The sequence below is a fragment of the Gavia stellata genome, chromosome 2, assembly GCF_030936135.1.
Source record: "Gavia stellata isolate bGavSte3 chromosome 2, bGavSte3.hap2, whole genome shotgun sequence".
NCBI classification, from domain to species: Eukaryota; Metazoa; Chordata; class Aves; order Gaviiformes; family Gaviidae; genus Gavia; species Gavia stellata.
In genome coordinates this window covers 4,321,596-4,348,115 of record NC_082595.1, presented here as the reverse complement: position 1 = coordinate 4,348,115, position 26,520 = coordinate 4,321,596, and the positions used below count along the sequence as shown (strand labels likewise).

The following is a 26,520-nucleotide window of genomic DNA, read 5'->3' as shown; positions in this document are numbered from 1 at the left end:
TTTGCCCACTCAGTCCATTTTCCAATGGGAACTGCTGACTTTCGGGGTACACCAAAGCTGAGAATTGTTATTTCTCTTAGGTTGGTTTCTGGCTGATCTCTCAGCAAGTGCTACAAGCAGAGCCGGGTTTACCCCAGCCGAGCTCACGCTCTGCCATAGGGGCTCATCCTTATTCATCACTGCTTGTCCGCTCCCGTGTACGTTTTTAACATGGCCTGACAGGAGGGCACAGAATGATGGGAAAAAAGGTTATTTTCAGAAAGCTGCCCCTAGAAATGTGAATTTAATACATTTTAATATATATATGAATTTATATAGATACTGATTTTTCCAGTTGTTTCCTAACTCCTGGTCAAGAGTGTCAACATAAGCTAAATATGAGGAGGCATTTATACTAAGCTTACACAAGCACCCAACAGACTGCCATGGTTATATTACTATTACATCTTAACAGGCGATTATAAGTGATTTTAACAGGCAACACATGTCTCCTAAAACACCAAAGGTTTCCTGCCGGCTTTCCTTTCTAACCTACCTACTGTGGGAACACGATGGCATCTGAGGAAGGGGCTAACCTCTGTGTATTAACACAGCCTCCAGGCCGCCTATTCCAAACATTAAATCGAGCCCGAATTTTCCCCGATTGCATTTCTAGAAAGGTGAATTTTTTAGCAGGCACAACGCAACGTGATTGTACCAAGCTTCTGTCATCCAAGTGCCGAAGCTGTTCTGCCTGCACACATTCAGGAGCATTTGCAGCCACTTTCCTCGTTAGCTGGAATTGAAAGGCTTTGCTAGCGCAGAGATTTTTTTAAAAGCAGAAATTGGATTATTTCTGAGTGCAAACAGCCTTTCTTTTTTTTTTTGGCCTTTTTAGAGCAGCACGTGAAGGGCATCCAAAAAATCGCATCCTGTCCCTCTCCCACCTCCCCACGGAGGATTCGCCCCTCTCTCAGCTGTGGCATGTTCTTCCCCTTGCCCTCGCCACCAGCCTCCGTTCCCAACCAGCATCTACACTATCGCCGCACAGGGGAAGGGAAGACAACGAGAGACAGGTAACAACGAGATGGAGAAGACAGGCGATAGCCACGAAGTCAGGGAGGAACAGGGAAACGAGAGCGCAGTGGATATAAAGGGGGTCTGGTATACAGCAGCTCTCCTGGTGCCTAATTAAAGACTGACGTCTAATTGAGATACTTGCAATGGTGGTCTCTGCACTGACCACCCGCCGGTCCCCCACAGCAAGAGCCTGGGCAGGGGTGCTGCAGCCCCACACCTCAGCCTTTGGGTTTAGGACCCCGCTCAGCCTCAAAGGCTTCAGGGCTTGTGTTTTCAGCACGCGAGGAGGTGAGAATTAAAACGTCACAGGGGTGCGTGGTGACCTCGTCCTGCTCTGGTCAAATCGATGCCAGCTTTGTCACTAACTCCCCTAACAGCAAATCAAGCAGACTGTGGTAATATGAAGTGAAAACCCTGCGGTTCTCCACTTGTACCATCGCAGTTTTAAGCTCATCCTCTCCTCCCTGTTTCTCTACCCAATTCCATGGTGCTAAAACCAGAGGAATTTCGGTTGTCCATTTGTACGTGTACCTGATACAGTGCAAAGCAGCACACTGCATTTGTGGATGCACTTAACTGCAGGAGAAGCAGAGAAGAGCATCCCTTGATTCAACAACCAGAGGTGTCCAGCACCATCTCAAAGGCAGACAAGGCACTTGACCCCTACAGCCATGGGAAGGTTTCCCAAAACGGCCCTGACTGATGGTTACGGAAGTTTCTTTTAGCTCCCTGTCAAATGCATTAGTGGTTGCCTGTTCCCTATAGACCAGATGTGTTGCAATCCATTGTCCAGACTAGATTTCCCCATTTGATAAAGTCCATACTCAGGCAGACCTCATAACGGGAGAGCGCTGTCTTTTGGGGGGGGGATAATGAACCACAGATAGAGCCAACCCAACTGACAACAGACAAAGCAGAAGCACACAAGCCCTGAAGACCAGCAAATGATTTTCACAAACCTTTTTAAAAAGATTAGCAGCGATCTCCTACACTAAGCAGCATGTCCTGCTCTGCAGCCAAAGCCGCGAGCAGCTGGTTTCTATTTATACCGTCTGAGCGGAGCGAGCCCCAGCTCATGCTGTTGGCCATCCCAAAGTCACACAGGTGCACAGCTGTGCTAGAGCTGAGCTCCCCTTTGCGGAGGACAAAAGCTATTTTTAGCATTATTTCTCTATTTTTGCGGTGCTCGAGGCCCTGAGCAGCAGCCGAGCAATCGGAAACAGTGATTGCTGTTGTCCTTGTTTTGGTGGTAGGGAGGTGGATGTTCAGAGGTGAGAAAATCCACCTTTCTGAGAGCATCCAGGGCTGGTTTGAAGGGGGGTAAGGAGGTGTCTTCCCAGGCTGGCGCCCCGGCGGCACCGAGCCTAGGGACCGGAGCTGGACTAGCAGCTAAAACCCCACTTTCCTCTGGGCAGCTCAGCCCCAGCACAGCCACCCTGTGCCAGCGGATGAAGCCAAGCTGGAAAGCAGTGCAAGCGGTCAGCAGAAAACACGGGCAGTGTTGGCGAACCCCTTGGCCGGTGAGCTCTGCTGCAGCGGGGACTCCTGGGTGCGGAGGGAGGAGCAGAGCCCGGGCAGAAGAACACCGTGCCCATCGTCTCCCACCAGCAACGCAGCCCATCGCAGGTGGTAGATGGGTGGAAATCGGCTCCTACAAATGCAAAAGGAGGGGGTTTCTTTGCATCGTGCGGCGTGCGAAGCTGGTCTGTTCCACTTGCACGACACGTCTAGATGAAGCACCACAGCCCTAGAACGCAAGGGGTTATTCATTTCCACGTAACCGGGCATTCAGTTATGTGACTGCTTCAACACACCACCTCCTCTGACTCTGGGAAGGGCAGCAAGGGACGGGCAACGGATCATCGATCATCCGTACGTTTGTTAGAGCCACTGCTGTGGCGTTCGTTTCTGGCTTACGGCTCTGAAGCAGTGGAATTTGTTATATTCCAATAGGAGATCAATACGTAATTTAATTAAGATAGATGGTTTCAGGTTCTCTGTGCTGGCATTGCCTCCGTCAGGAGCTGCTGAGAGACCTGCTCTCTATGCACATCTGCTTGCGAGTGCCGTACTGGGACCTCCCTCCTGCTCTCTGCGCCGTGCGGTCGTATTGCCACACTTACAGGGTGTTACAATGAGGATTATTTTCAGAAGTCAAGAGGCCCATGGCTGTGCGTGCTTCATATGTTCATTTAATTACTGCTTTCCTTCTTTTTTCTTCTCAATTAACCAAGAAGGTCTTGTCTAATGGACTGAGCAAGAAGAAGGCAAGAGCAAATAGCAGTTCCCATTAAGGGTACTCCAAACCGCAGCCGGGAGTAACTCCTGTGCGCTCACAGCAGTTCGACATTGTGGGATGATGGCTTTGAAGACTGAAATTAAGCTACTTCCACACACACACCCCCCCCAAGCACCCCACTTTGTTTGCACACGTGGCACAGGCTGAAGGTTCAGAGCCACCCTGACGGGGACGTGTTGTGTTCTCCCATACCTACAGCCCCCCCATCACACCTGAACCAAAAGACATCCCCAAATCTCTGTTGGGTTGAAGATCAGCTCTGTGCCAAGCCGATGGCACGCTGACTCCAAGGACAGTACCGCACGCTGCCTTCGAGCTCTGAATTTAAAAGAATAAAAGGAAGAGACGCTCCTGTTCCCTAAAGCAGCAGCTGCACCAGTTACTCCTGGTTCCCTTCGGTTGGATGGGTGGGTGGGTTTGCTCCATCCCTGCGAGGCACTGCGTGTCCGATGTCGCTACCGCAGCTCTCCCTCCCTGCCCGGAGGCTAGCTGCAGGCAGCCCAGTGGCCACTACGCCATGTATTGGTGGCCAATACCCTCCCCGGAGGGAGACTGGCCGGGTGCCATGCCCGTAGCTCCCGGGGCGGGCGCAGCAGCTCCGGGGTTCGTACCAGGCACCCCTCATATGCCACCTTGTCCTCCTGGAAGGGCCAAAGAGCAAGGTTTTAGGTATTATCTGCAAACGTCGGATTACTGCGCTGGTTACTGTACTCCCCCCAAACCCCTCCTGTTCACATAAAGCATCTTCAAGCAGTCTGACACCTTACGTGGTTTCCTTTGACTGGGGAAACAGGACAAGAAAGATCCTAAGAAGTGCATTCCTCAGGATGCGCGGGAGGTGCAGCGAAGTCTTGGATGGTTTTATTTTCCTAGAGGTGCACAAAAGAAACAGGGACCTAGTCACGGAGCGAAGCCAGTTCTCACTCAGTGGCTGGAATCCCTTAAAAAAAAAATATTAGTAAAACTGAACTTTGCAATACTCATGGGCAAGACATTCATCAGCTTCCGAAGTTTTCCGGTAAGAAAATTACACTTTTATCTACAGACAAACTACACCTGAGAGATGAAACCACTGAGAACTACTAAGAGGACAATAGCGTTAGCACGGATCCGTGAGCCAAATCAACAGCCAGTCTAATCTCAGGAAAAAAATGTTTATTTCATGTAGCTCCTCTGATCCACGTCGGATGAGCACATCTCTCATGAGAGAGATTATAGAGAGCTAATCCCGCGTCTCTCTACAGCACGAAGATAAACAGCACTGCATTTTTCTCATAACCAATGTCGCACTATAATACATTGCGCTTGAAATCCAGCCCCTGCCGCACGGAAAGGGGCTTCTGCGAGATTTCCCTTCCGCAAATTGATTTCCTTCCTGGGGGGGGGAAAAAAAGCGCCTTTAAAATGCTACTATAGGTGAAAATGTACGTTGGATGACTAGGAACGAGACTCGGGTCTGCTAGAGCCGGGTTAGCTCTGCTCTGCTGCTTTGCTGAACTGCGAGTCGGCGTCGCTGTACCGGGGCAGGCGGGTCCGAGCCGGGGTCCCGCGGGAGCTGCAGAGCACCCTCCGCCCCGCGCCTTCAGCATCGGCAGAGTTTTGGGGAGGCCACGCTTCCCCCTCAGGAGACCGAATATTTTAGGCAAGCTACCCAGCCATGCACATGTTTTATAACGCAGCGGCCCACCGCCTGCGTAGTAAGTGCTGCTCATTTTCCGGGGAAACCTCAAACAGGCGGTTTTGGTCTCAGATGATGACTTCATTTAAATTAGATGTAATAACTAGAACAAAGTGTCGGTGGCCAAAGGACCCCTGAAATAGCATCGGCAAGAGCCGTTGCAGAGAATGGAGAACCCACGCTGCGGCGATGGGGGTGCCTCTGAATCGGACAGAAAGAGGCAACACCATTGAGTCCGCGCTACCGGAATTAACCCAGGTAGCCGCTCCCAGCTGCCGCAGCCATGCTTGTGGGCTGGGGCTTCCAAGCCAGACCGGCTGAGCCCTGCTGTGCCATTTATTCCGGTTGTTTGGTTTTGCAGGGCTCAGGGTACCGGCGCAGCAACCGACATAAAAATCAAAGGAAGGGCGCTGGCATCGCCCATGCTTACTGCATGGAGGGAGGTAGAATTAGGCGCTTTGGTTCTCGGTTTTAGGTAGAGGAACGGGATAACTATTGCAACCCCCCTCCGAATCCTCTCTTAACCTCCCTGATGTGTGCAACATCTGGCAGCCTGGGAGACCGGCATCTCTGACAGCAAAGCTGCAAAGCCACCAAGGTGGGGACTTGGGTGAAAACGGTACCTTCAGCAGGTTCCCGCACAGCTGGGGGGTCAGGAAGTCTGTTTGGGTTTGAAACCCCGGGGGCTGCTCGAGTTTCAGTGTGGACGGACATCCACAGAAAGTGGGAGCGTCTCGCAGGGCTCACGCGCACCTCCTCGCGTTCCCAGCTCTAGATCACTAGCCTTTGGCACTTGAATACACATCCTTTTATAGAGCACACAGGCACAAAGTAGGCAGGCTTTTTTTTTTCTTTTAATGTCATTGATCGTTATTAACGCGCGAGTGAATTGTTACACCGCAGCCCAGCGTCCCTGAATTGAACAATAAATGCCACAGAAGAATGAAGATATGAGTGATGACCTACCGCAAGCAGAAAGAGAGCTTGGAAAAAAATCTATTAGTGCCCAAGGTGAAAAGTGGGTATAGAAACCCAAACTCCTACCCTGCCTGCTCAGGTCACGGCGAAAAAAAAGACTTTGTACAGCCAGAGCATCTGCAGTAAAATCAGCATCAGAATCATCTTGCTGGTAATTTGGGGGTTGAACATTGAGGTGAAGCTTGATTTTTATTTTTACCTTCTTCATTAGCACATCACAGAATCACAGAGTCACTACGGCTGGAAAAGACCTGTAAGATCATCAAGTCCAACCATCAACCAACAAACCCCACCATGCCCACTAAACCATGTCCCGCAGTGCCTCATCCACACGTTCCCTGAACACCTCCAGGGATGGTGACTCCACCACCTCCCTGGGCAGCCTCTTCCAGTGTCTCACCACTCTCTCAGGAAAGAAATTCTTCCTAATATCCAGCCTCAACCTCCCCTGGCGCAACTTGAGGCCATCTCCTCTTGTCCTGTCATCAAAAGCATTAAGGAAACTACTCGCCATTACGTTAGGACCCTGAAAACCAAGGAAGGAACGTTTAGGTCAGCGACAACCTACAGCAGAAAAACATGAGGAAGAGTTACTGAAAACATCCAGGGAGAAGAGAATCGCTTCTAAAGGGCATTTCCAGCGATCGCCTAAAATCTGCAAAGCTTGCATTAGGGTAACACACCTTGTCATACTTTGCGAGGCTTGGGACCGCGTTTTTGATGCCTTGAGGAGTGTTTGTTGTTGAAACCCCAGGCCCTGGGGAGGAGGCAGAGCACGCGGCCGGGTTTGCTGGGCTCGCTCTAGCTCCCGGCAGCGCCAGCCTGGGTGCGCCTAAGTCGGAAGAGCAGGTCCCCAGGCAGCTCTGGATGGGGTCGGGTGGGTGCAGAGGGATTTACCAGCTTGGACTTTCTGCTGTCAGAAGCATCGCTGTGGTGGGGGAAGAGCCACGCAAGGGGAAGCAGCGAGCGTGCTGAAAAGACCAACAATCTCTGGTCTAAAGCCTACAGCAGTGAGTATATTCCTGAGGTTTTATACCATTTTTATGCACAAATAAAGAGATGCAGGACAGGAGAAGACAAGATATTATTTCAAAATCTCAATATGAAAAAAATCCAGGTCCCTCAGGGTGTAAACCAGCAACTTCAGGCGGGCACAGGCACTCTCCGGGAGCGCTGCCCAGGCTCCCGCCACCCCACCGGACGGTCCAGCGGCGGGTTGGAGATGGGACCAGACTGCCGGCGTGATCCGCTGCAGCCCTCCCAGCTCAGGCTACAGGTCTGCTGTTCGCCTTGGCACAGTGGGGCTCGCTGCCGGAGCCCACAGTGACCCACATGGCAACCGTTGTCTCCTTATTGTAAAAAAAAAAAATTAAAAAAAAAGGAGTACATTGAAGCCGCCCCCCGTGCGAGCGCGCTGCCCTGGCAAGCAATGGCAGTATGCAGCAGGACTGTTTCCTCTCAGCTTTCCCCTTGGCTCACGTTGTTTAGCACAGCTGTTTTCAGGTTTCCAACCATCCCTACAAGGACAGAACAATTACATCCTTACGGAAACTGCCACGAGCATCCCGCAGCTCAACCCAGGTGCCCACAACAGCAAAAAAAGCAAATACATCTTCTCGCCTCTAGAAAAGCGCTACTCGCTCCAGCTGCTGGAGCAAACACCATCTGCTTTACGGTCTCGTTTCCTTTAGCTACAGCCACTGCTGCTGGTGCCCGCCGTGTCAGGAGGGTAAGTCCCGGCTGCCACTGGGAACGGTTCAAAATTGTCACTTCTCTCTTCAAGAGCAGAGGTTGCTCCCTCTCGACTTGACTGGCAAAGCAGCACATGCCACAGAATCACAGAATCACTAAGGTTGGAAAAGACCTGTAAGATCATCAAGTCCAACCTAAAAAAAACCAAAAAAACCCCACACAACAACAACAAACCACAACACACCAAAAACCAACCCACCCAACACCACACAGCACCATGCCCATCAAGCTACATCCCACAATGCCACATCCACGCATGCCGTTGATGTCTCCACCGGCTCCGCGGAATTGAGCTAGACTGGCTTTTAAGGAGGAGTCTCCTTTTTGCTCTAAGCCTTGGTCATCACCAGAACTGGATTTAGGAGAGAATACGCAAGCAGGAATGTATCTACCCCTGTCCCAGCCCATGCAAAGGACAAAAAGCGTTGCCGATAGCTAAAAGAGAGAGACGCAGACATAAAACGTAGCAATGCAAGGTGCTCCCCGGTGTATAGGAACAGTCCAGACACCCGGCAGGAGTAGGGAAAGGAAAGGCGACAGGCTGGGAAAGGTGGCTGCAAGGCTGGGAGAGGAACGTCTGTGAGATACAACTGCAAACACGGCCTTTTAGCAAACAGGCAGCATCAAGAGACAAGTTCTGCCTCGCAAGGGTCATGGCTGTCTCACAGAGACGACGGCACCTCTCCCACTGTCTTTTAAAGCTTCAGGCTCCTGCGGCCACTTGCTTTCCTTGTTCCCAGGTCAGCAAGGTGCAAAGCATTCACAGACTCAATCACTGAGGTTGGCAAAGACCTGTAAGATCGTCAAGTCCAATCGTTCAATGCATGACCTCACGCTACTTCGGATGCAAAGCGGCAACTGCTCTCCCTTGGTTTTTCAGATAAATCTGTCACACTGCAGAATAGTAAGGCCAATTTTCAGGCGGTTTTGTAGCCAATTGTCAGGCGGTTTTGTAGCCATCGATATCTCCCAGCCTATGTGCTGGGCGTACACTTGAAACTCATTACATGAGAACCAGTTTAAACCATCATATCCTAATCTTGCAGCAAATCAGACCGAACTGCTCACGCAATCCCAGACCTCAGCTGAGCTGCAGAAGCAGCATCTCCTCCAGCAGAGCAATGAGCTCTGGCACAGGCTTCCCTAAATCTGGAAAAATTAGGCGACCAGCACTCCCAGAGCCGTTATCCACCCAGCACAGCTATCTCCACTAAGAGCTAGCGCAAAGCCATTATGTTCGACAAAGCCCAGGCCAGTAACGCCCCTGCTCCTCATGAGCAGGTATCCAAAGATCTCTCAGAGGCTTGAAACTCTCCTCAAGCCACCTTCAGTGCATCTCGGTGGCGGTCCTGCCGTTTCCGATTCCAAAACTACCGCAGTTCCAGTGGAATAAAGAGGTACAGAGCCGCTTAGCGACTGCATTATTATTTGAGATGAACTTGCACAGCTGCAAGAAGGAACAGGCAGAGCCAAGTTCCCAGAGCTGGCAGGCTGCTTTCCCTGGATTTGTGAGACCTCCAACCCTAAGTGGAGCCTGCTGACCTCTGAGCACCTCATCCTGGAAAGCTCCTGGCTGGAAAGCTCCCCGGCAGAAAAGGACCTGGGGGTGTTGGTTGACAGCCGGCTGAAGATGAGCCAGCAGTGTGCCCAGGTGGCCAAGAAGGCCAACGCCATCCTGGCCTGTATCAGAAATGGTGTGGCAGCAGGAGTAGGGAGGGGATCGTGCCCCTGTACTCGGCGCTGGTGAGGCCGCACCTCGAATACCGTGTTCAGTTTTGGGCCCCTCACTACAAGAAGGACATTGAGGTGCTGGAGCGTGTCCAGAGAAGGGCGACGGAGCTGGTGAGGGGTCTGGAGCACAAGTCTGATGAGGAGCGGCTGAGGGAGCTGGGGTTGTTCAGTCTGGAGAAGAGGAGGCTGAGGGGAGACCTCATCGCTCTCTACAACTACCTGAAAGGGGGTTGTGGTGAGGTGGGTGTTGGTCTCTTCTCCCAAGTGACGAGTGACAGGACAAGAGGAAATGACCTCAAGTTGCGCCAGGGGAGGTTCAGGCTGGATATTAGGAAAAAGTTCTTTACTGAGAGAGTAGTGAAACATTGGAATAGGCTGCCCAGGGAGGTGGTAGTCACCCTCCCTGGAGGTATTCAAGGAACGTGTGGATGTGGCATTGTGGGATGTGGCTTGATGGGCACGGTGCTGTGTGGTGTTGGGTGGGTTGGTTTTTGGTGTGTGGTTTTGGGTTTTTTTGTTGGTTTTTTTTTTTTTTTTTTAGGTTGGACTTGATGATCTTACAGGTCTTTTCCAACCTTAGTGATTCTGTGATCCTGCTTTTGACCACGAGCCGGGAGGTAAACCCAGCACCATCTCACCAGGTTGGCTACCAGGTGCTCCTGCACCCAAAGAGGTTGCTTGAACTCCTGCATCACTAAGAGGTGGGAGGTAAAGGGATCAAAGGAAAATAATTCCTTCGGCATTTGATCATGTCTGCTCTTTTCTTCTACCCCAGTTTTCCTCTTAAAGAGCCTTCTAGACGAACAGTAACAGCACAGACTCAAAAGACCACACCTGCAGTAAGCATTCAGTGCCAGGCTTTCTCAACCGAACGAGAAACTTGCATCTTTATTCCAGGCTGACAGTAAGTGGCCTCACCGCTCCTCAACAGCTACATTATTTTGTTCTCAAGCTTTGATAATCTCTGCGTCTTTGGCACAGGTCTGTAATAACCAGACAAGTTCTGGAATGGCTCCTGTCCCATAGGTGCATTTCTGAACGAAAAGCTAAATTGGAACTAGCAAAAATAGCCACCCTCCTGCTCAGATGAAATCACGCTACCTGTAACCCAGTTTGCAAGCGGTGCCAACATATGGAGACTAAACTCTGCCTGATCCTCTCTTGCCTATATCTAGCAGCAGTACACTCAGAGGGACGGGAAGTGCAGTGTAGAAGAGAAAATAGTTGAAAAGACGAGTCTTAAAATCCCACTAACTTGCACCTTTCTTCCTTGTGAGTGTTGAAGGGCATGCGAAAAACTGAATCCTTTTTGTTGCAGATGCACAATACCCTTTTTGAGGCATAGAGAAGCTGCTGCCCGGAGCTGGTCCAGTCAGGGTACCCCATCACTCCTGAGGAATACAGACGAGTACTGCTTTCACCCTCGGGGAGAGGCAAATCTGGTTGCACAGGAGCAGCTCTATCAGCCTGCAACTGCAATACAAAACCAAAAGAAGCCTTTCCTCAGCATACTGCAGACATGCTGTACTGATGCGCCACATCCAGAGCAGAAAGAGCGGACACTTGAAGAATAAAACCCAAGAGGCACTGAATGAAACTAGGAATCAGGTTCAAAGAAAAGAAGTGGTCCTACTTGCAGGCGGCAGCTCAGCGAGGAACGCCTTGGCTAAGAGTGCTGTAGACACCGAAAGTTCCCAGAGGGTCAAGGGGAAAACAGCGACATTCCTGGAAGAGAAAACCACCGATGGTTTTATGCCTATCCCGACGGTTAGGGACAGGAGACCAAGCAAAAGTTCATCTTTGATGAGAGCACAGATACCAGCGTATGTAGGAAGAGGCTGTAAGTACCGGCCATTCCAGTCCCTTACAAGAACTGCCTGTTCCTAGCAACAGTTAAAGCAGTTTGATCCAATACAAATTGTGTGTCACTGCAGTATTTGATCCTCTAAATTGCTTCTCATTGTCTATTTTATGTATAATTCTGTATTTTTGGATAGCTTGTGCTTGAACCAATTGAATCTGCCAAACCAGCTATATTTTTCATTACTTTATGTAACGGATTTTTCCATTCACACACTTTTCCAGACACAGCTACTGAATACATATATCGACTGTGCTGTTTGCAAATGCGAGTCTATTTTTGTCTTTATAAGTAGAATGCATTCTAATTTAAAGACCAAAAAGGTGTGATGCAGAACACAAACCTCTTAAACAAGCCTTGATTTTCTTCTGTTGAAAAGCATATCTAGTATGCCCAAGTTCTAGTCTAATTACAAACATTACCCAACAGCAAGTTGGACACCACACTTCTTTTACGACTATTGTTGGAACGTTTAAATGCAGACCACTGCAACGCATTAATCCCTGACGCAGAGCTATAGCACAGCTTTAACAGCAGCACTGCTGTCCCCAGCACACACCCACTGATGCAGTCTCGGAACACAGCAAGAGTTTGCATGGCGTCTTCAGCATGGTTTTATTCCTATAATCTCATGCGATAAACACCTTTTCCCATTAATCTTTCAACACTGACAGTTTTAAATATAGGTAAAGTGTTCAGAGCTACAATTTAAAATGTTAAATTTCAAGGCGAATATAAACTTGTATCTGCACGCTTTCAAAATGTCTCAGTGCGAGAAGTACGTTAGATAAAAATAAATGCGTTCTTTCTTCGCAGACCGACCAACCCAGAAGTCCCAGATAAACTGTAACTTCACCCCAGCCTCTGCTTACATTGCAAAACCACCAAAAAATGCAAGGGTTACCACCACTCGGGCATGAAGAACAGGCCTGTAGTATGTCTGACTCGAGCATCCACCATCCACACAGAAAAAGAAAAATCCTGCCCCCATCTCCAAGCTCCATGCAGGTACACATGCAAAAATTTTACGACAAATCATTTAGATTAGATGATTTTTTTTCTGATGGGGCACTAATATAGCGTTACTAAAACTGAATTATTAATGTAATTGCATCATCTAAAAAAGAATCACGGTATAGGACAAAGATTTTGTGTATGTGCTGTTGCTTTTCAAGGCTGTGGTAGCTATGCCATGTGAGTTGTTACACTTTCTAGCACACTTCTGGTAAAATATTATGCATTTTGTTTGTACCATCAATAATTCCTTCACTACTGAAAAAGCGTTTTATTGAAAACTTCTAAAAGGACACAAAGTTCACAACTAAAGCGGGAATCTGGCACAGAATGTGCTCAGAATTTTTTACAAAATAATTACAATCCAAGGAAAAAAAAGCCTACGTAAATCAGTACAAGTATCAAAGTATAAAAGCTACAAGACAAGAAAATTATAGTTCTTGCAATGTAAAACACACTTCAAGTGCTGGATCCTGTTCTCACTCCTTTCATGATGTAACTTTTGTCCGGGAAATTATTTCATTCACAAAACTGTTGTTCTTTGCCAACACATCATTTCTCAGCTCTTTCAGCTTGCTTTTGATGTCGTCTTCTGACATATCTGTCAGGGGCAATGCTTTCACTTGAGAAAGAAAATCCTGAATTATCTTTTCACCTTCCTGAAATGGAGGGAGGAGAAGGAAAAGAAAACAGAAAGGATGTTTAAATTGCCAGCAGGATCTTTCCGAATTCTGCCAAAGAGACAAAGTATTACTCAGCACCAGAAACTTTTTGCAGGCAAAACCCACCGTTACTTTTGCACTTGCTGTCATGTTCTCAACACCAGAAGAATCCAGTCATACCGGTATCAGGAGTTCTTTCCCCTTTCAACCCATGAGCAAAAAGCTTGATCAGCAGAAATATAATAATTAACATTGAGAGCTCCTATACGTGGTCCACGTTTAATTCTAGTGTGCAAGCACATTAGGCGAGGATTGCTAGCAGGAACAGCATCAGAGTGGCTGTATCCAAACTAGTTACTTTTTGGAGGAATTGTAAATCAAACCCAATGTTTCAATATGCAAAAGGAAAGGACAAATTGTAACCAAGCAACTGGAGAGTGGCTGTCACCAAGGGGAACAGATGATAATTAAGCTTTATGCATATGCTTTTACACAAACAGGCAAAGTGGAACTTCTAAACAATCTGAATTGAAGAGCAAGAACAAACATTTCAATCAACAGTATTCAGGATGCCTGTATTAGAAACAATTTGCCCAGAATACAGAATTTTCTCTAGTCCTCTGCATTTTGCATTTTAGAACTCTGCTACAAAGTTTTCTTAGTTTTGTTTTGTCATTTAAGACCAATGCAGTATGCTCTCAGTGCAGAAGTCTCCAAAAGGGAAATGTAATAGCACGCTTTTCCCTCTGAACACAATGTTAATGAAGGCAGACAAATTGCCTGGGGGAGACATCTAAAGCTATGCCTTTCTATCGCCTAGAGAGCTTATGAAATGTTATATATTACTGAAATAGTCAAGAATAAAACATGACGCTGTATTTGTCAGAAGTGTTTGCCACATCAATTTAATTTACACCAACTTAAGACCACAGAACCAAATCCAGCTAATCTGAAAAATACTTCACCATGACACCTAGGCAAGCTGGCAAAGGAAAAATAATAGCGAAGCAACTGAGGTAGTTGGAGGGGGAACCTCCTGACACTAAAAGGTAAGACAAACCAGAGATCGTTCATCCACAACATCAGATCCACTTACTGAGCCAGGAACAAATGCAGCAGCCCTCTGAAACTGAAAATAACATTAACAGGTACCAGCCTCTGCCTAAAACAAGGGCTTTTTAAACACAGAAAGTGCTTTGGATATGGATTAACACTTCAAGGCTTCCATATACTGGAGTATTACCAAGATTGCCGCTGACGTATAGGAGGAGATAAATGAGTTACAAGGCGGCGAAGTTTCAGGCCAACTGCTGGGACACGGAACTAAGATCTGTAAGCAGATTTATATGCATGCAGCAAGGAGGACCTGACTATTGGCAAAGAATAATGCAAGTCATAAGGCAGGACGTGGATTTCCTAGGAGGCTGCAACAGATGTCACTGTAAGGATTCTCAATCCAGCAACAAGATGACACAGGCTATTCTGAAAAAACTTCCTACACGCTATTGTTTTCTTTTACACTACCTGCTAATGAAGCTTCTTTTAAGAGAAAGTGAAGGGAGAAGAGAAAAAACAGTTCGCTCAAATGGCTTTACACAACCGTATTATGCAATGTAGACATGATCAGATCTATGCTGAGCTGTGGGTTTCCTCAACTTGTGCTTGAAGCCTGTGCAAAGCCAAGAGGATTTTACTTCTCGGTAGAGTAGAGAAAACCAAGCTAAAATTCTCACGTGCGAAATGGGAAGAGCTTTATGACATCTGTAAATCAGACATTCCAGGTCCAAATTGCTGTGCCCTTCAATATGATCAGCTCGTGAGACGTGTTCATACCGAGGCGACGCAGAAGGGCACAAAGGAGAAAGCTGTATACTCAGCTTTCCTCTGATGTGAACAGATCTGAACATGTTCATGTTGAGCTTCAAGAAATCAGCGCTAATGAGCCCTGAAATAAGGGGGAGCAAAACCAGGTGCAATCCACCTGCAGAGCCAAGAATAGTCTAAACAATTAGAACAAAAGCTGTGACTTAAGTCCCAAGAAACACTGCATACAAACTAAGTGGCCAACAAAAATGATGAACAAAAAATTCTGGCTTGGTTCACGGCACAAAGAAAATGCCGCAGGACAGCGAGAGACACGGTCCCTTGTCTGACTCCAGCTGTATGCCAATCATACTAACTACCAATCATGATTCTTTAAGAAAAAAAATAGTTTCATTCTCATGATTACGTTGTTAAAGTTCTTGCCTATGTTAACTTGAAATGAATCTAAACCAAAACCCACTATCCTTAAACATCTCTCCAACTCCTAAGGAACTTCATAGCTAAAACATTTTGTTAGGGAAAAATGAGATTATAGTTAATTATCCTCAAGCTTTGGGGAAATCTGAATCCTTAAACTATTTTGCTTGGGCTATTCTGCTAAACAAATTAAAAAATAAAGCACTCCTGATAGCAAACCTCTCTTTCTCTGCAGAATTTCTTGGCTGGTGGTTCTCCATCAGATTCCTTGGACTTGCCAATGTTTTGAAACTCCTCCAGCTCCAATGCTTTCTCTCTTGCACTTTCTATCACATGTTTTGGGAAAGCCGCCAACTCTGCTACATGTATTCCAAAACTCTGGTCACAAACACCTAGATGCAGAGAAAAAAAAACCCAGTAAAGAATTCTCAAGAGATAATATGGCTACACAGAAATTATATGAACAAACTTGTAATAGTTCTCTGTTCTGAAGAATTAAGTGCGTGACATCATTTGGTTCTCCCAACATTTTCTGATTTATCTTTTGTAAAGAATATGCTCTTATTTAATTAAGCTCTCTTAGAGCAGTAATTACAGAGCTCCAAAAGTGTTTCAGGAAGAAAGGGAAAACTCTTCAGGCAGAAAGATTTTCCCTCTGGTACGTGAAGGAAATTGAATAACGTTTTTTATTAAAGTACTTCAGCAGAGTCTGTAGAATATAGTAACACGCATCATTTTTTTTTTAATAGGTATCTGTCACATTTTTTCTATATTTATATGAATATGTATATATGTATGTACGTGTGTATATATATAAAAATATTAAAAATGTTGCATTCTCAATCCTCCTCCTCCTTTGCCTCAGTACCACATACCTCCTCAGTCTCCAGGAGTCGTCTTTAATTATATCAAAACCTTTCAACTTTAACTTCACACTTACTTCAATTAATACACTTTATAACATTTGGTTGAGAAAGAAAAGTTCTCGTAATTGCTCAAAATATGTCAAATAGATACAGTTACATAAAATAATTTTCACTTCAATATCAAAAGCCCTCTGACACAATCTGTCAACTCCATTCGTTTACATTACCATACTTCCGATCGGCCACCCACAAATATTACTACGTTCTTGTAATTCTGGTCTCCAGCAAGTGTTATGAATAAATGAATTACACATGTAAAATGATACTTACTTAATCATCTATTAAATACTGGGTAACTGAAGAATAGGTAAAGGAAAACTTAGCACTTAGATTTTTTTCTGTTTTATTAACCTTGTAAGCGCTGAGGTTTCTTAAAGGAAATTAACATTTTTAAGCAGAAATTAGTCGTCTTGATTTTGTATTAAATGCACACACCTCCCTAGGCACAAAGCAAACTCAGGTCTCTGCTCAGAGAATCCTGAGCAGAGGCCTGGAGAACAGTACTTTCTGCGTCTCCTCTTCCAGCGATTCTGTCACACTCTTGAAGCGTGAAGACAGGGATGAAAATAGGATATAAAAGTTTCCTGTTATGCATTTCAGATTTAAGTTGTACATTTCAAATAACATGAAACCTCTTATTTGTTTCGAAACACAGCTGTATCCAAGCTGCCTATACTCACAACCTTGCCTGAACAACGTAACTCTTCCAAAAGGGAAAGCGCACAACAGTAAATGCAAAACTTACATGAAAGACATCCAATTTGAGAGTAGGTATTTTAAGATGAAGATTTCATAATGTTGTATCTCATCTGACAGAGGTTTAAGTAGATAGATAACAAACTATTGTGCCTCTATGCTCAATAGCACTTCCAAGAAAACGGACTGAACTAAAAGACACCGCAGGTACAAAGAAAATATGTGTATGGCTAAAAATGGCAAAATTGATTGAAGAAAAATATGAAACTGGGCTTCTAGAGTTTACACCAGGACCAGAATGGGTGAGTTAATACAGATTAAAAAAACAAAGGGGGTTGAAGAAAGAGAATTCACCCAACTATCTAGGGAATATAAGGGGCTTTTGTTCTAAGAGTTCCTATTCCAAAGGATTTAGAAGGTAGAAGGTTTAGATTTAGTGTATACTACATCCCTCTCCAACCTAAGTACTCAAAATAAGGCACCTAAATAAAGACTGCTTGTTTGAAGATACTGTACATCGCCAGCTCTTGCTGCATTGAAAATGCTCATAGTGTCAATGTACGCTTGCAGCAATTCATGACTACACTTGCCTTCAGTTCCCATGCCACACTAAGTCATTTAGCTGTTGATTTAAGCTTTTAAGATTTAAGCATTGATTTGAGCAAGGCATTCAGAGGGCTCTGAATTCTGAAGGCTCTCTGCCTTCACTTGGCGGAAGGAGCTCAACACGCGCTGGAGAAGGTGGGGAACAGCAAACTGTGAAAGAACCGTAGACGTTGCCTCTCCACTGCAACAGGCTGGGTACCAGGGCCCCAGCGCTTTGGACTAACGCTCAGCAGCAAAGCCTGGGCATTGCCTCGGAAAAGTGCCTGAACAGAGAGGAGAACAGAGGCCATTTCTAAGGAATAAAGATCTCAAAAGACAAGGACACAGAGTTAAAAGAAACAAGACTGTGGCAGCCGGAGATATTCTAACCAGCTTTAAGTAGACTCTCAGTAAAGCCAGAGGAGAGCAGTACTTCTGGTCATGCTTTGATTCCCCTTGTTCAGAGCAGTCTCCTAGCTCTACAGGAAAGTATCTGAAACCTAATTGCAAGCCTATAGCCATAAAGGAATACAAAATTAGTAGTGGTTACACAAGTGAAGGGCAAGAAATGAAGTAATTTCATGGATTTAAAACCCAAAAAAATGAGTAAGAAATAGTCAATTAGTAACGACATAGGAGTAAAACTAATGTGGTACCATTCAAGTGAGGGTTAGATCAGGATATAATAAAAACACTGTTACCAATTATCTGAAGACACTTAGTAGTATGGTGATAGCCCGTAAAGATTATAAAAATTATCTTTAAAAGCATAACAGTAAAAATTTAATAATTGGACAGCATATTCGATTCATTTCAGAACAATATATGCCAGAAGGAATCAACTGAAAAGTCCTAAATTGGCTAAAGAAATCAGGCAATATTGGAGAGAGTTCCAGCATAACACATACTGAATATGCACTGATCATGAAAAGCAGAGTTATTAGGATGAACCAGGCAAGCGAAAGCAAGTATTTGGTATTGTGTCAACTGGACAAAACAGCTTTCAAAAATGAGGAATGAAGTTCAGCAACGGTACCTGTAAAATTAAATCCTAAACTAAAAAGATACAAGTAAACACCAGCCTCCACGACTTGAGATACGAGAGAAGGACTACTCCTTAGCCTTAACAAGATGGATGATATTTAGTAATTGTTTTAGTAAAGGTACTAGCCTAACTCCTCAAATAGTTATTCCTTATTTGAGACAAAACCACTCCACAAGCTAAGTTTTTGATCCGATCCAGTATAGCCCCAGTGTTCTATGGTAACCATGTTCTACCCATCTGAGTGTCATCTAACACATTCCTTCATTGTGGAACTCCGAAAAGAAAAATTAAGAAGTTTTTTTAAGCGGAAACATAGCGTAACAGCACTCTGCCCACATTTTAAATCAAAATCTCAGTCCAGAGGTTGGCAACCTGACTGAAATGCTCTTACGGGAGCAACAAAATCACCGTAGAGTTTACAACGAAATTAGAATGCCATAAGCGACCACATCTTGCAAGCCACAGTTACACAGCCCTGCTTTATTTAGCATAAATATAGGCTCCTGCTGAAGGAACCAAGAACAAATGATTGGGGATACAGAGAAGCAGGAGGAACCGCTTATTGCGGTTAACAGATGAAATTTACGCCCAATTAAAAATTCTCTAATTTAGTACCAAAAAGGAATAACTGGATCCACTAAAGGATTTTAATTAAATACATCTGACTTATCTTATACTAACAAAACAGGCTCCTTCCTGGTTTACCACGATGCCACTTGCTAAAAACTAAACATATGATTTCTCCTGTATCAAACTACTGCATAAATTGGGCAACATCTTTCTTCAATGACTAAGCCTTATTACAATGAAATAGACATTATTAAAAACTGTCAGCACATAAAAGTTGCACTCATTTCTTTTAAAAGAACAGTTTAAGGAACGTAAGTCTTTTCTATCAGCAGGTTAAAATGGCTGATTTAGGAAAATGGAAAATAACCTTCTGGAACGCTTCTCTCTGCTCTTTAAAAAACAAAAAGGGATGGACCTCAAAGCATCGACTTAAGCGGCAGAAATAACCTACAAGTCTTAACAAATAATCATCAGCAACATCACCAACTGTGTTCACACATGGACAGAGCTCCTGCCGTACACACTGTCTATGGACAAAGAAGAACATGTCTATTATAAACCCTAAGCCTAGAGTACGACATGAAATTCTTTAAATGTTTTTTCCATTAAGATTTCTTCCTCTCTCAGGGCAAAATAAAAGTTTACCCTGTTCACCATTTACACAGTCTTACCTTCCTTGACACGATAAAGCATCGTCAGTGTGTCATCACTGGTCAGAGCAGTAACATGTAGGTTATTTACTGTTGGCACTTGGTCAGCAAGAGCTGTCAGTTCATGAAAATGTGTAGCAAACATACAGAAAGCACAGATTTTGCTAGCAATGTATTCCGAAATCGCCCATGCTAAGCCAAAACCATCGTAGGTAGAAGTTCCTCTTCCCAGCTCATCAATGATTATCAGGGAGTTTTCAGATGCTGTCCTAAAAACACAAGAGGCATTTTAAAAGGTTTGAGAACAGTATGAACTCTGGATATTGGAGTACCACGAGTTATGTTGTAGAGGCATAGCACAGAAGAGGCAAAAGACCTTTCCTATTTACGTAACAAGATACGAATAAAGTGCACACACAGCATCACACAGATAATTCCAAATTAGTTTCTCTGTCCCATTTAGACTTTGGCCTCCTGGTAGCAGCTCTGTATGACCACTGAAATAACCAGAAGGCTACTTCAAGAACTTAAGAGCCTGCTAAAAAGGACCCGAGATCTTCCACCAAGATCCTACATAAAAGGAAATCTTAAATGTGACCTTCTTAGAGCACCTCCTTTCCCATCAACCCCAACCAACAAAACCACATAAGCAGAGGACTTACCTAAGGATTGAAGCAGTTTCTAACATTTCAGCCATGAAAGTTGACACGCCTTTCAGCTGACTGTCTCCAGCTCCCACCCGAGCCAGGATACAATCCACAACGGTTATTTCTGCAGAGTCGCATGGTACAAAACACCCAATTTGGGCCATAAGAACAATCACCCCTGTCTGTCGGATGTAGGTTGATTTTCCCCCCATGTTAGGACCTAAAGAAGAAATTTTGCAAACGAATTAAAAAAAAAAAAATCATCTTTTACAATTCAACAGTTCTTTTAAAGGAGAACAGGCGCTAAAGTAAAACAAAGAACATCTAAACTTATTTCTCTCTTGCCAGGAAAGAGTAGCGAACTTGTCTAACAGGTGCAACTACTACTATTAGCTCCACTACTAATAAGGCTTGCTTGTAAGCCTTGCTGAACGCTGCTTTTTCAAAAGAAAGGTGATTGGAGAGCGTTAGGGGCCTTCCTACGTTTTGGGACTTTTCAGAAGTACAAGCAGTCATCTAAAACACATGTCCATACCTAAAACCAATAAGCTTTAATTTAGAAGTCATCAGTACTGCTGCTTAAGAATGAAAATAATTTGCTTTCGCCTCAAACAACTATTACAATTTGTTGGTAAAAATGAAATAGCTTAGTTACAGACCGGGTACAAGCTAACAGGTGATTTAAAGTCTAAATTTAAAGATTAAATTTAAAGTCTAAAGGGATTCTGAATCAGCAAAACCAGATACTAAGTTAATTTTAACTGAAGTACAAATGAAATAAAAAGTATTTTCCAGAAAACTGATCATTAAAACCAATTTTACGCTTTTGCTAACCAGAAAAACAAGCGTGTTACCATGCATTTATTCAGATTTTTAGTTTTTCTTTTTGATTATGTTAGAAGTGTTCATTAATCATTCTCTAATTTCAGGTCGTTGCTACTCAGAATGTATGTCAAGGACATCTGGATGGAAATTAAAATTCAATTAAACGTATAAACACTAAAAATGTTTTCCTGTGTAGTAAAATTATCTTAATTACACCAGAGAATAGGGGGGAAAAAAGGGTACAGTCACTGAAACATGTTTTGCATTTAAAACTGACTTTAATACTAAAATACTAAACAAAGAAAACATTAACAAAGGGACTGCTTAAAAATCTTGCCTACAGAAGGTGCCTACGTGGCTACAGCACAACTGATGCCTAGTGGAACTTTCCAAATCACTTAAGCAGGTTCAGGTTCTCCAGCTCCCGAGGTCATGCAGCTTGTGGAGTTACATTCACTAAGGCAAAGAATACATACATTTCTTACTTCCTACTGTCCTAGCAGCCTCTCTCTCTTCTTCCCAAATGACTATTTCTAAATTAGTGATCACCTTCTCCAAACAGTGCACTATAACTACAATCATAACTAATTCCATGAGGATTGGTTTGGAAGATGAGAAATGTGTCTGTATGTGCATAAACACGTGGAATATCCACTATCAAAGGAAACATTTCACAGGAACATTGTGGACACTTTCTTTTTTTAGTATAATAAACAACAACAGCTTACAAATACCCTCCCTTCTTTTCCAGAGCTAAATCTTATCCCCCATACAGAAAGATGAATAACTTGCTAGCTGCTCACCCCTTGCTGATTGAAGAAATTGTTTTGACAGGGTTTTATTGGGTTGTTGGCTTGTTTGCTTATTGTTGGTTTGGGTTTTTTAAAAACATCGTTATTGGAAATACTGTAGAAGTTTAACACATAAATAACAAATGAAAAAAAGAGAACAGAAACATTTACCAGTAATAATGTGGAACATCTGCTTGCCCTTCTCAAACGTAATGTCATTGGGGATGAAGGCCACCTCATCTTGCACTTCGATGCAAGGATGCCTGGCGCCTTTCAGCACAATCCTTCCCTGTCCCTTTTCCAGAATGACCGGACGGACGTATGGCACTGGCGCTCCGTTTGACACATGAGCAAAACTGACAATTGCATCCAGCTGAGCTATCACGTCATTCATCGTCTGTATTGGTTCTGCATAACCTGTTTTTGATTAGAGAGAGAGACAAATTCAACACAGTTAGAAATATTTTTGTTCTTGCTGAAAAGGTATCTTAAAGCCTATATTGAACCCATAAAATAAATTCATCTGCATTAAAAGTCAATTTTGTTCGAGATAGCAGTCACCTTCTGTGAGAGCCTAAGACGTAATCCTAAAGTCTCCATGCTTTGACTACAAAGGGGACTTCTTCAGACTAAGAAAAGGAAGAGGTGAGGCCACATTGACTGTTTTGCTTTAACACCAGGCAACGAGAAACAGCTTATCTTCGTATGGGAACGCAAATGCTCACGATGGCAAGATGGCTGGAAATCCAGTAAGTTTCCTTCCTCAATAATACACCGCATTTGGATGCTTGTGCAAGCAAAGACAGTAGAGACACAGCACTGACAACAGAGACACAGCAAACATGTATGTTTATGTGAATGATGGTACGGAAAGGTCTGTAGGATACAGCGCCTGTGATACCAGACAACTAGACTAGATAGCCCAGCATCCCCAGTACCAGTTTTTAAGTTTTGGTATTTGCTTGTTTGGGGTTTTTTCAGTGAAAGGGATGAGGGACAGGAGTCTACAGAGATAAACCATCTAACGCCTGCAAATGGGATGCATGTGTCAGAAGAGATGAGCAGTGACCTGCAGAAAGAGTCCTACCTGTACATTCCCTGCTCTAACATCATCTCTTCAGCTGGCTAGGTATAGATCATTAAGAGGACATTAAGTCACTTTCTTTCAAGAATTACACACATAATCCAGTCTTTTTCATTAAATTGCCTCCACTTGGGGAAGAAAACTGCTTTTTAAATACACATATACACTTGTAAGCCTATGACTGCACACCACAGAAGCTTTAAGCAGCAGCAAGTGTCTTTATTAAACATACTAGGTATTTATAGATGACATATTGAAGCTAATCCCACTATATAATACCCAATTAGCTTTCCACATAAATATATAAACCTTAGTATGCTACACACAAAAAACACCACTTGAAAATTTCCAAGATACAAAAAAAAAAAAAATCTAACAAGCTACTGATTTTACAGTATACTGGCAAATTCCTTATCATGACAACAGGTCAAAGGTATTAACATCTCCACCGTAACTTAATACACACTCAAATATATTAATACATCAGCTTAAAAAGTGTTTTTTTATCTTTAATACATTTACCCATCGCTTACTATTCATTTGCGCTTTCACTTTCTACTTCTCTCTTTCAGAGAACTAAGATTTGTTCTGCTGGAACTCGTGCCTTTGGGAGAGGCAATATTTACTGAATCCTCCAGCCCAAATTCCCCAATGTCTCTTCTCCTTATGGTGAAGGATAGTAAAGAATGCCCTGTAAGTCGGCAATGTTGGAGCAAAATGTATGGAAATTAATTAGGAAAACAGTAATTTTTTTATTCTACCATATAAGCGATGACTAACTTGATCTTACAGTGCATACCAACGTTCTTTCTTCATCATCCTTCACAGACCTCAAGTCTCACTCCCTTGGTTCTCTGTTGTCCTTTACCTCTTCTGCCTTCTACTTAGTTTGGGTGGAGATGCCCAGAGTCAGGAAGGTAGGTGGAGGATAGATGCGGCCTTTATGCGCATATTTTTCTTCCTTTTATGAGATTAGCATTTGCACGCACCCCATCACTGCACATGTGTAGCAATGCTGGGAAAGGGTCTGACCATAGAAGACCATCTATTTCCAACTTTCAACAACTGTCTAAAAGCCAAACCTCATTTTTCACACTAATTCTTTGGGGAATGTTACAGTTATTTTTTGGGGAAGGTTACAGTTCTTCTTTGGGGAAGGTTACACCACTTCTTTGGGGAAGGTTACACCACTTCTTTGGGGAAGGACCTACAAAGTAACTGCAAGTCCTCCCAGCACTCCAGACTGTGATACACATCAACATTGATATATTCACCTGAAGCAATGTTAATGATTTCCTTAACAATTGCATCCTGAGCCTCTTCATACTCTTCTCTGTTCTTTATATATTCATCATTGACGGAGCTCAGTTTGCTGTGAACAAAACCACAATGTTTAGAAGCTGTGATGTTCTGTCTTCACTGCTACAATGCCCAACTTCTGGCCTCCTCATCTCTGAGTCAATACCAGTTGTCCCCAGGTTCAGCACAAGGACCACAAAGCAACTGATCTACAATTCAACCAAGATTAATTCCAAGCTGAAGATCACCCACAAAGGCCAAACCAGCAATTCTAGCACCTCTGAACACATCATTCTTAAAAATCTTACAGTAGTTTTTTGTTATAGACATGCTATGTGATAAGGACTTGCTCTTAAAGCTGAATTTCTGGCCATTTTGCAACAAGATGTGGCACGTTATAGAACTGGCAGAGGAGAATTGCTGCTAAGCAACTGTGTAATTAGCCCAGAGTCCTACAACAGGCTTATCAGAGCTGAAGGCATTGACTTCTTTCATTTAGCAAAAACCTCGGTGAACTACTGTCACTAAGAACAGGTTCTAGTCTTCAAAATAACGTAAGCTGAAATCAAGAGAGACTTTAAACAAGTGTTTATTCTTCTCAAGCTCGCTTCCGAACACAGAGCAGAGTCTGCAGGGCTGAATATGAAACACACCCAAGTATTGCACCCACACTATAAGCAAAAGTCAGCCTTGTGCTTCTAGTACATCTACAGAAGCAACTATCACTTAACTAAGCACAGAGAAGTCTGTTTTATTAGTGATCCATGGGCTCCTTCCCTAAAGGAAGGTAACAGATGACACAGTAGAGGTTCTAAGTACCATCTTCTCAGTTACAGAAAAGCCCAACTTCATCATTACATTTAGATTCATAACATGTTTAGAACAAAAAGAAAAAAAAAAAAAAAGCTGTTTTAAGTTTCAGGGACGTTTTGGAAGAAATCTCCCGAGGAAATGTTAAAACAAAATGCAATTAAGGTTTCCACTTTGTTCATTTAAGCAAATTGGTGTGAAATACACCAACATATTGGTTGGCGTGAACCAATACGTTTGCCCTCTGTTTCAAAGCAGAGGATTTATTACTATGAAAGCGAGTGATTAAAAGAAATAGTCACTATTAGTAACAGCACTGGCTTGAAACCAACCTTGCCCTGTAGACAGTGCTCCTCGTACATGTCTGTCAATAAAGATCTCAATAAACTCACTTCTCTGATGCTAACTCCAGCAGGAACCGTTATACATCGCAGCATGGTTTGTCTGAACAGACTGTATGATGTATTAATCTCTGCTATTTTTACCCTTCCACATAAAACACATGCAGGAGACTTAAAGACTAGTTTTCTCCTGGACCTGCCACTGCCAGACAAAGAGGAACGTGTCAGGAGGTTGAAGTCCAATTAGCGGCTGATTATTAGCGGCATTTCTTAGGGTTGATAACTGGGGCTGATACTATTTACACCTTGATTAACGACCTGAATGCACTCTCAAATGCACTCTCAGCAATGGTGTAAACAATACCACATCAAGGGGAGCTGTCAGTCCGCTGGAGGACAGGGCTGCCGTGCACTGGGATATCTACAGACTACAGAAATAAGTGGACAAGAATTTCAACACAGGCAAATAAAAAGTCCTGCACCTGGGATGAAATAAATCCATGCAACAGTACAGACTGGCATCCAAACGGCTATAAAACAGCTATTCATAGAAGAGTTGGGGGACCCGGTGGACAAGAAGCTGAACACGGGCCAGCAGTGTGCGCCTGAGGCGGAGAAGGCCAAGCCCATACTGGCCGCGCTAGCAAGAGCGTAGCCAGCATGCCGAAGGAAGCAATTCTTCTCTATTCAGCACTCGTGAGACCACATCTGCAATGCTGTCTCTCTTACACTGGGAAGACAAAACTGGAAATATCGAACCTGGAGCAGATGGCCACTACAAAGATTTGGAGCTGGAGCACATGGCATACAAGGACAGGCTGAGAGAATCTGAAGTCAGCCTGGAAGGGAGAGGCATCAGACTCTTCTTGGAGGTGCACAGCAAAAGAACGAGATACTAAAAACCCAAGCTTCTGCAAGGAAAATTCTCATTAGATCTGATTAGGAAAATTTTCACAAAGAGTGGTTCAGCACTGTA

The 26,520-nt window shown here is 44.1% G+C and overlaps 1 protein-coding gene across 3 annotated transcripts in view; it reads right to left on the bottom strand.

Annotated features, from left to right (window-relative positions):
* Positions 1–12,619: 12,619 nt before the first annotated feature.
* Positions 12,620–26,520, bottom strand: part of MSH2 (mutS homolog 2) — a 56,026-nt gene continuing 42,125 nt past the window's right edge. For 2 of the 3 annotated variants that reach the window (XM_059835803.1, XM_059835802.1), the window contains 6 exons: positions 24,369–24,466; positions 22,182–22,427; positions 20,410–20,614; positions 19,769–20,016; positions 15,495–15,667; positions 12,620–13,031 (listed from right to left, as the gene is read on the bottom strand). In XM_059835803.1, the coding sequence (XP_059691786.1) occupies positions 12,861–13,031; positions 15,495–15,667; positions 19,769–20,016; positions 20,410–20,614; positions 22,182–22,427; positions 24,369–24,466 (1,141 nt within the window). In that variant the 3' untranslated portion in view covers positions 12,620–12,860. Of the gene's footprint in view, positions 13,032–15,494; positions 15,668–19,768; positions 20,017–20,409; positions 20,615–22,181; positions 22,428–24,368; positions 24,467–26,520 lie in introns of those variants that run through there. The other variant, XM_059835804.1, reaches the window with a different exon arrangement.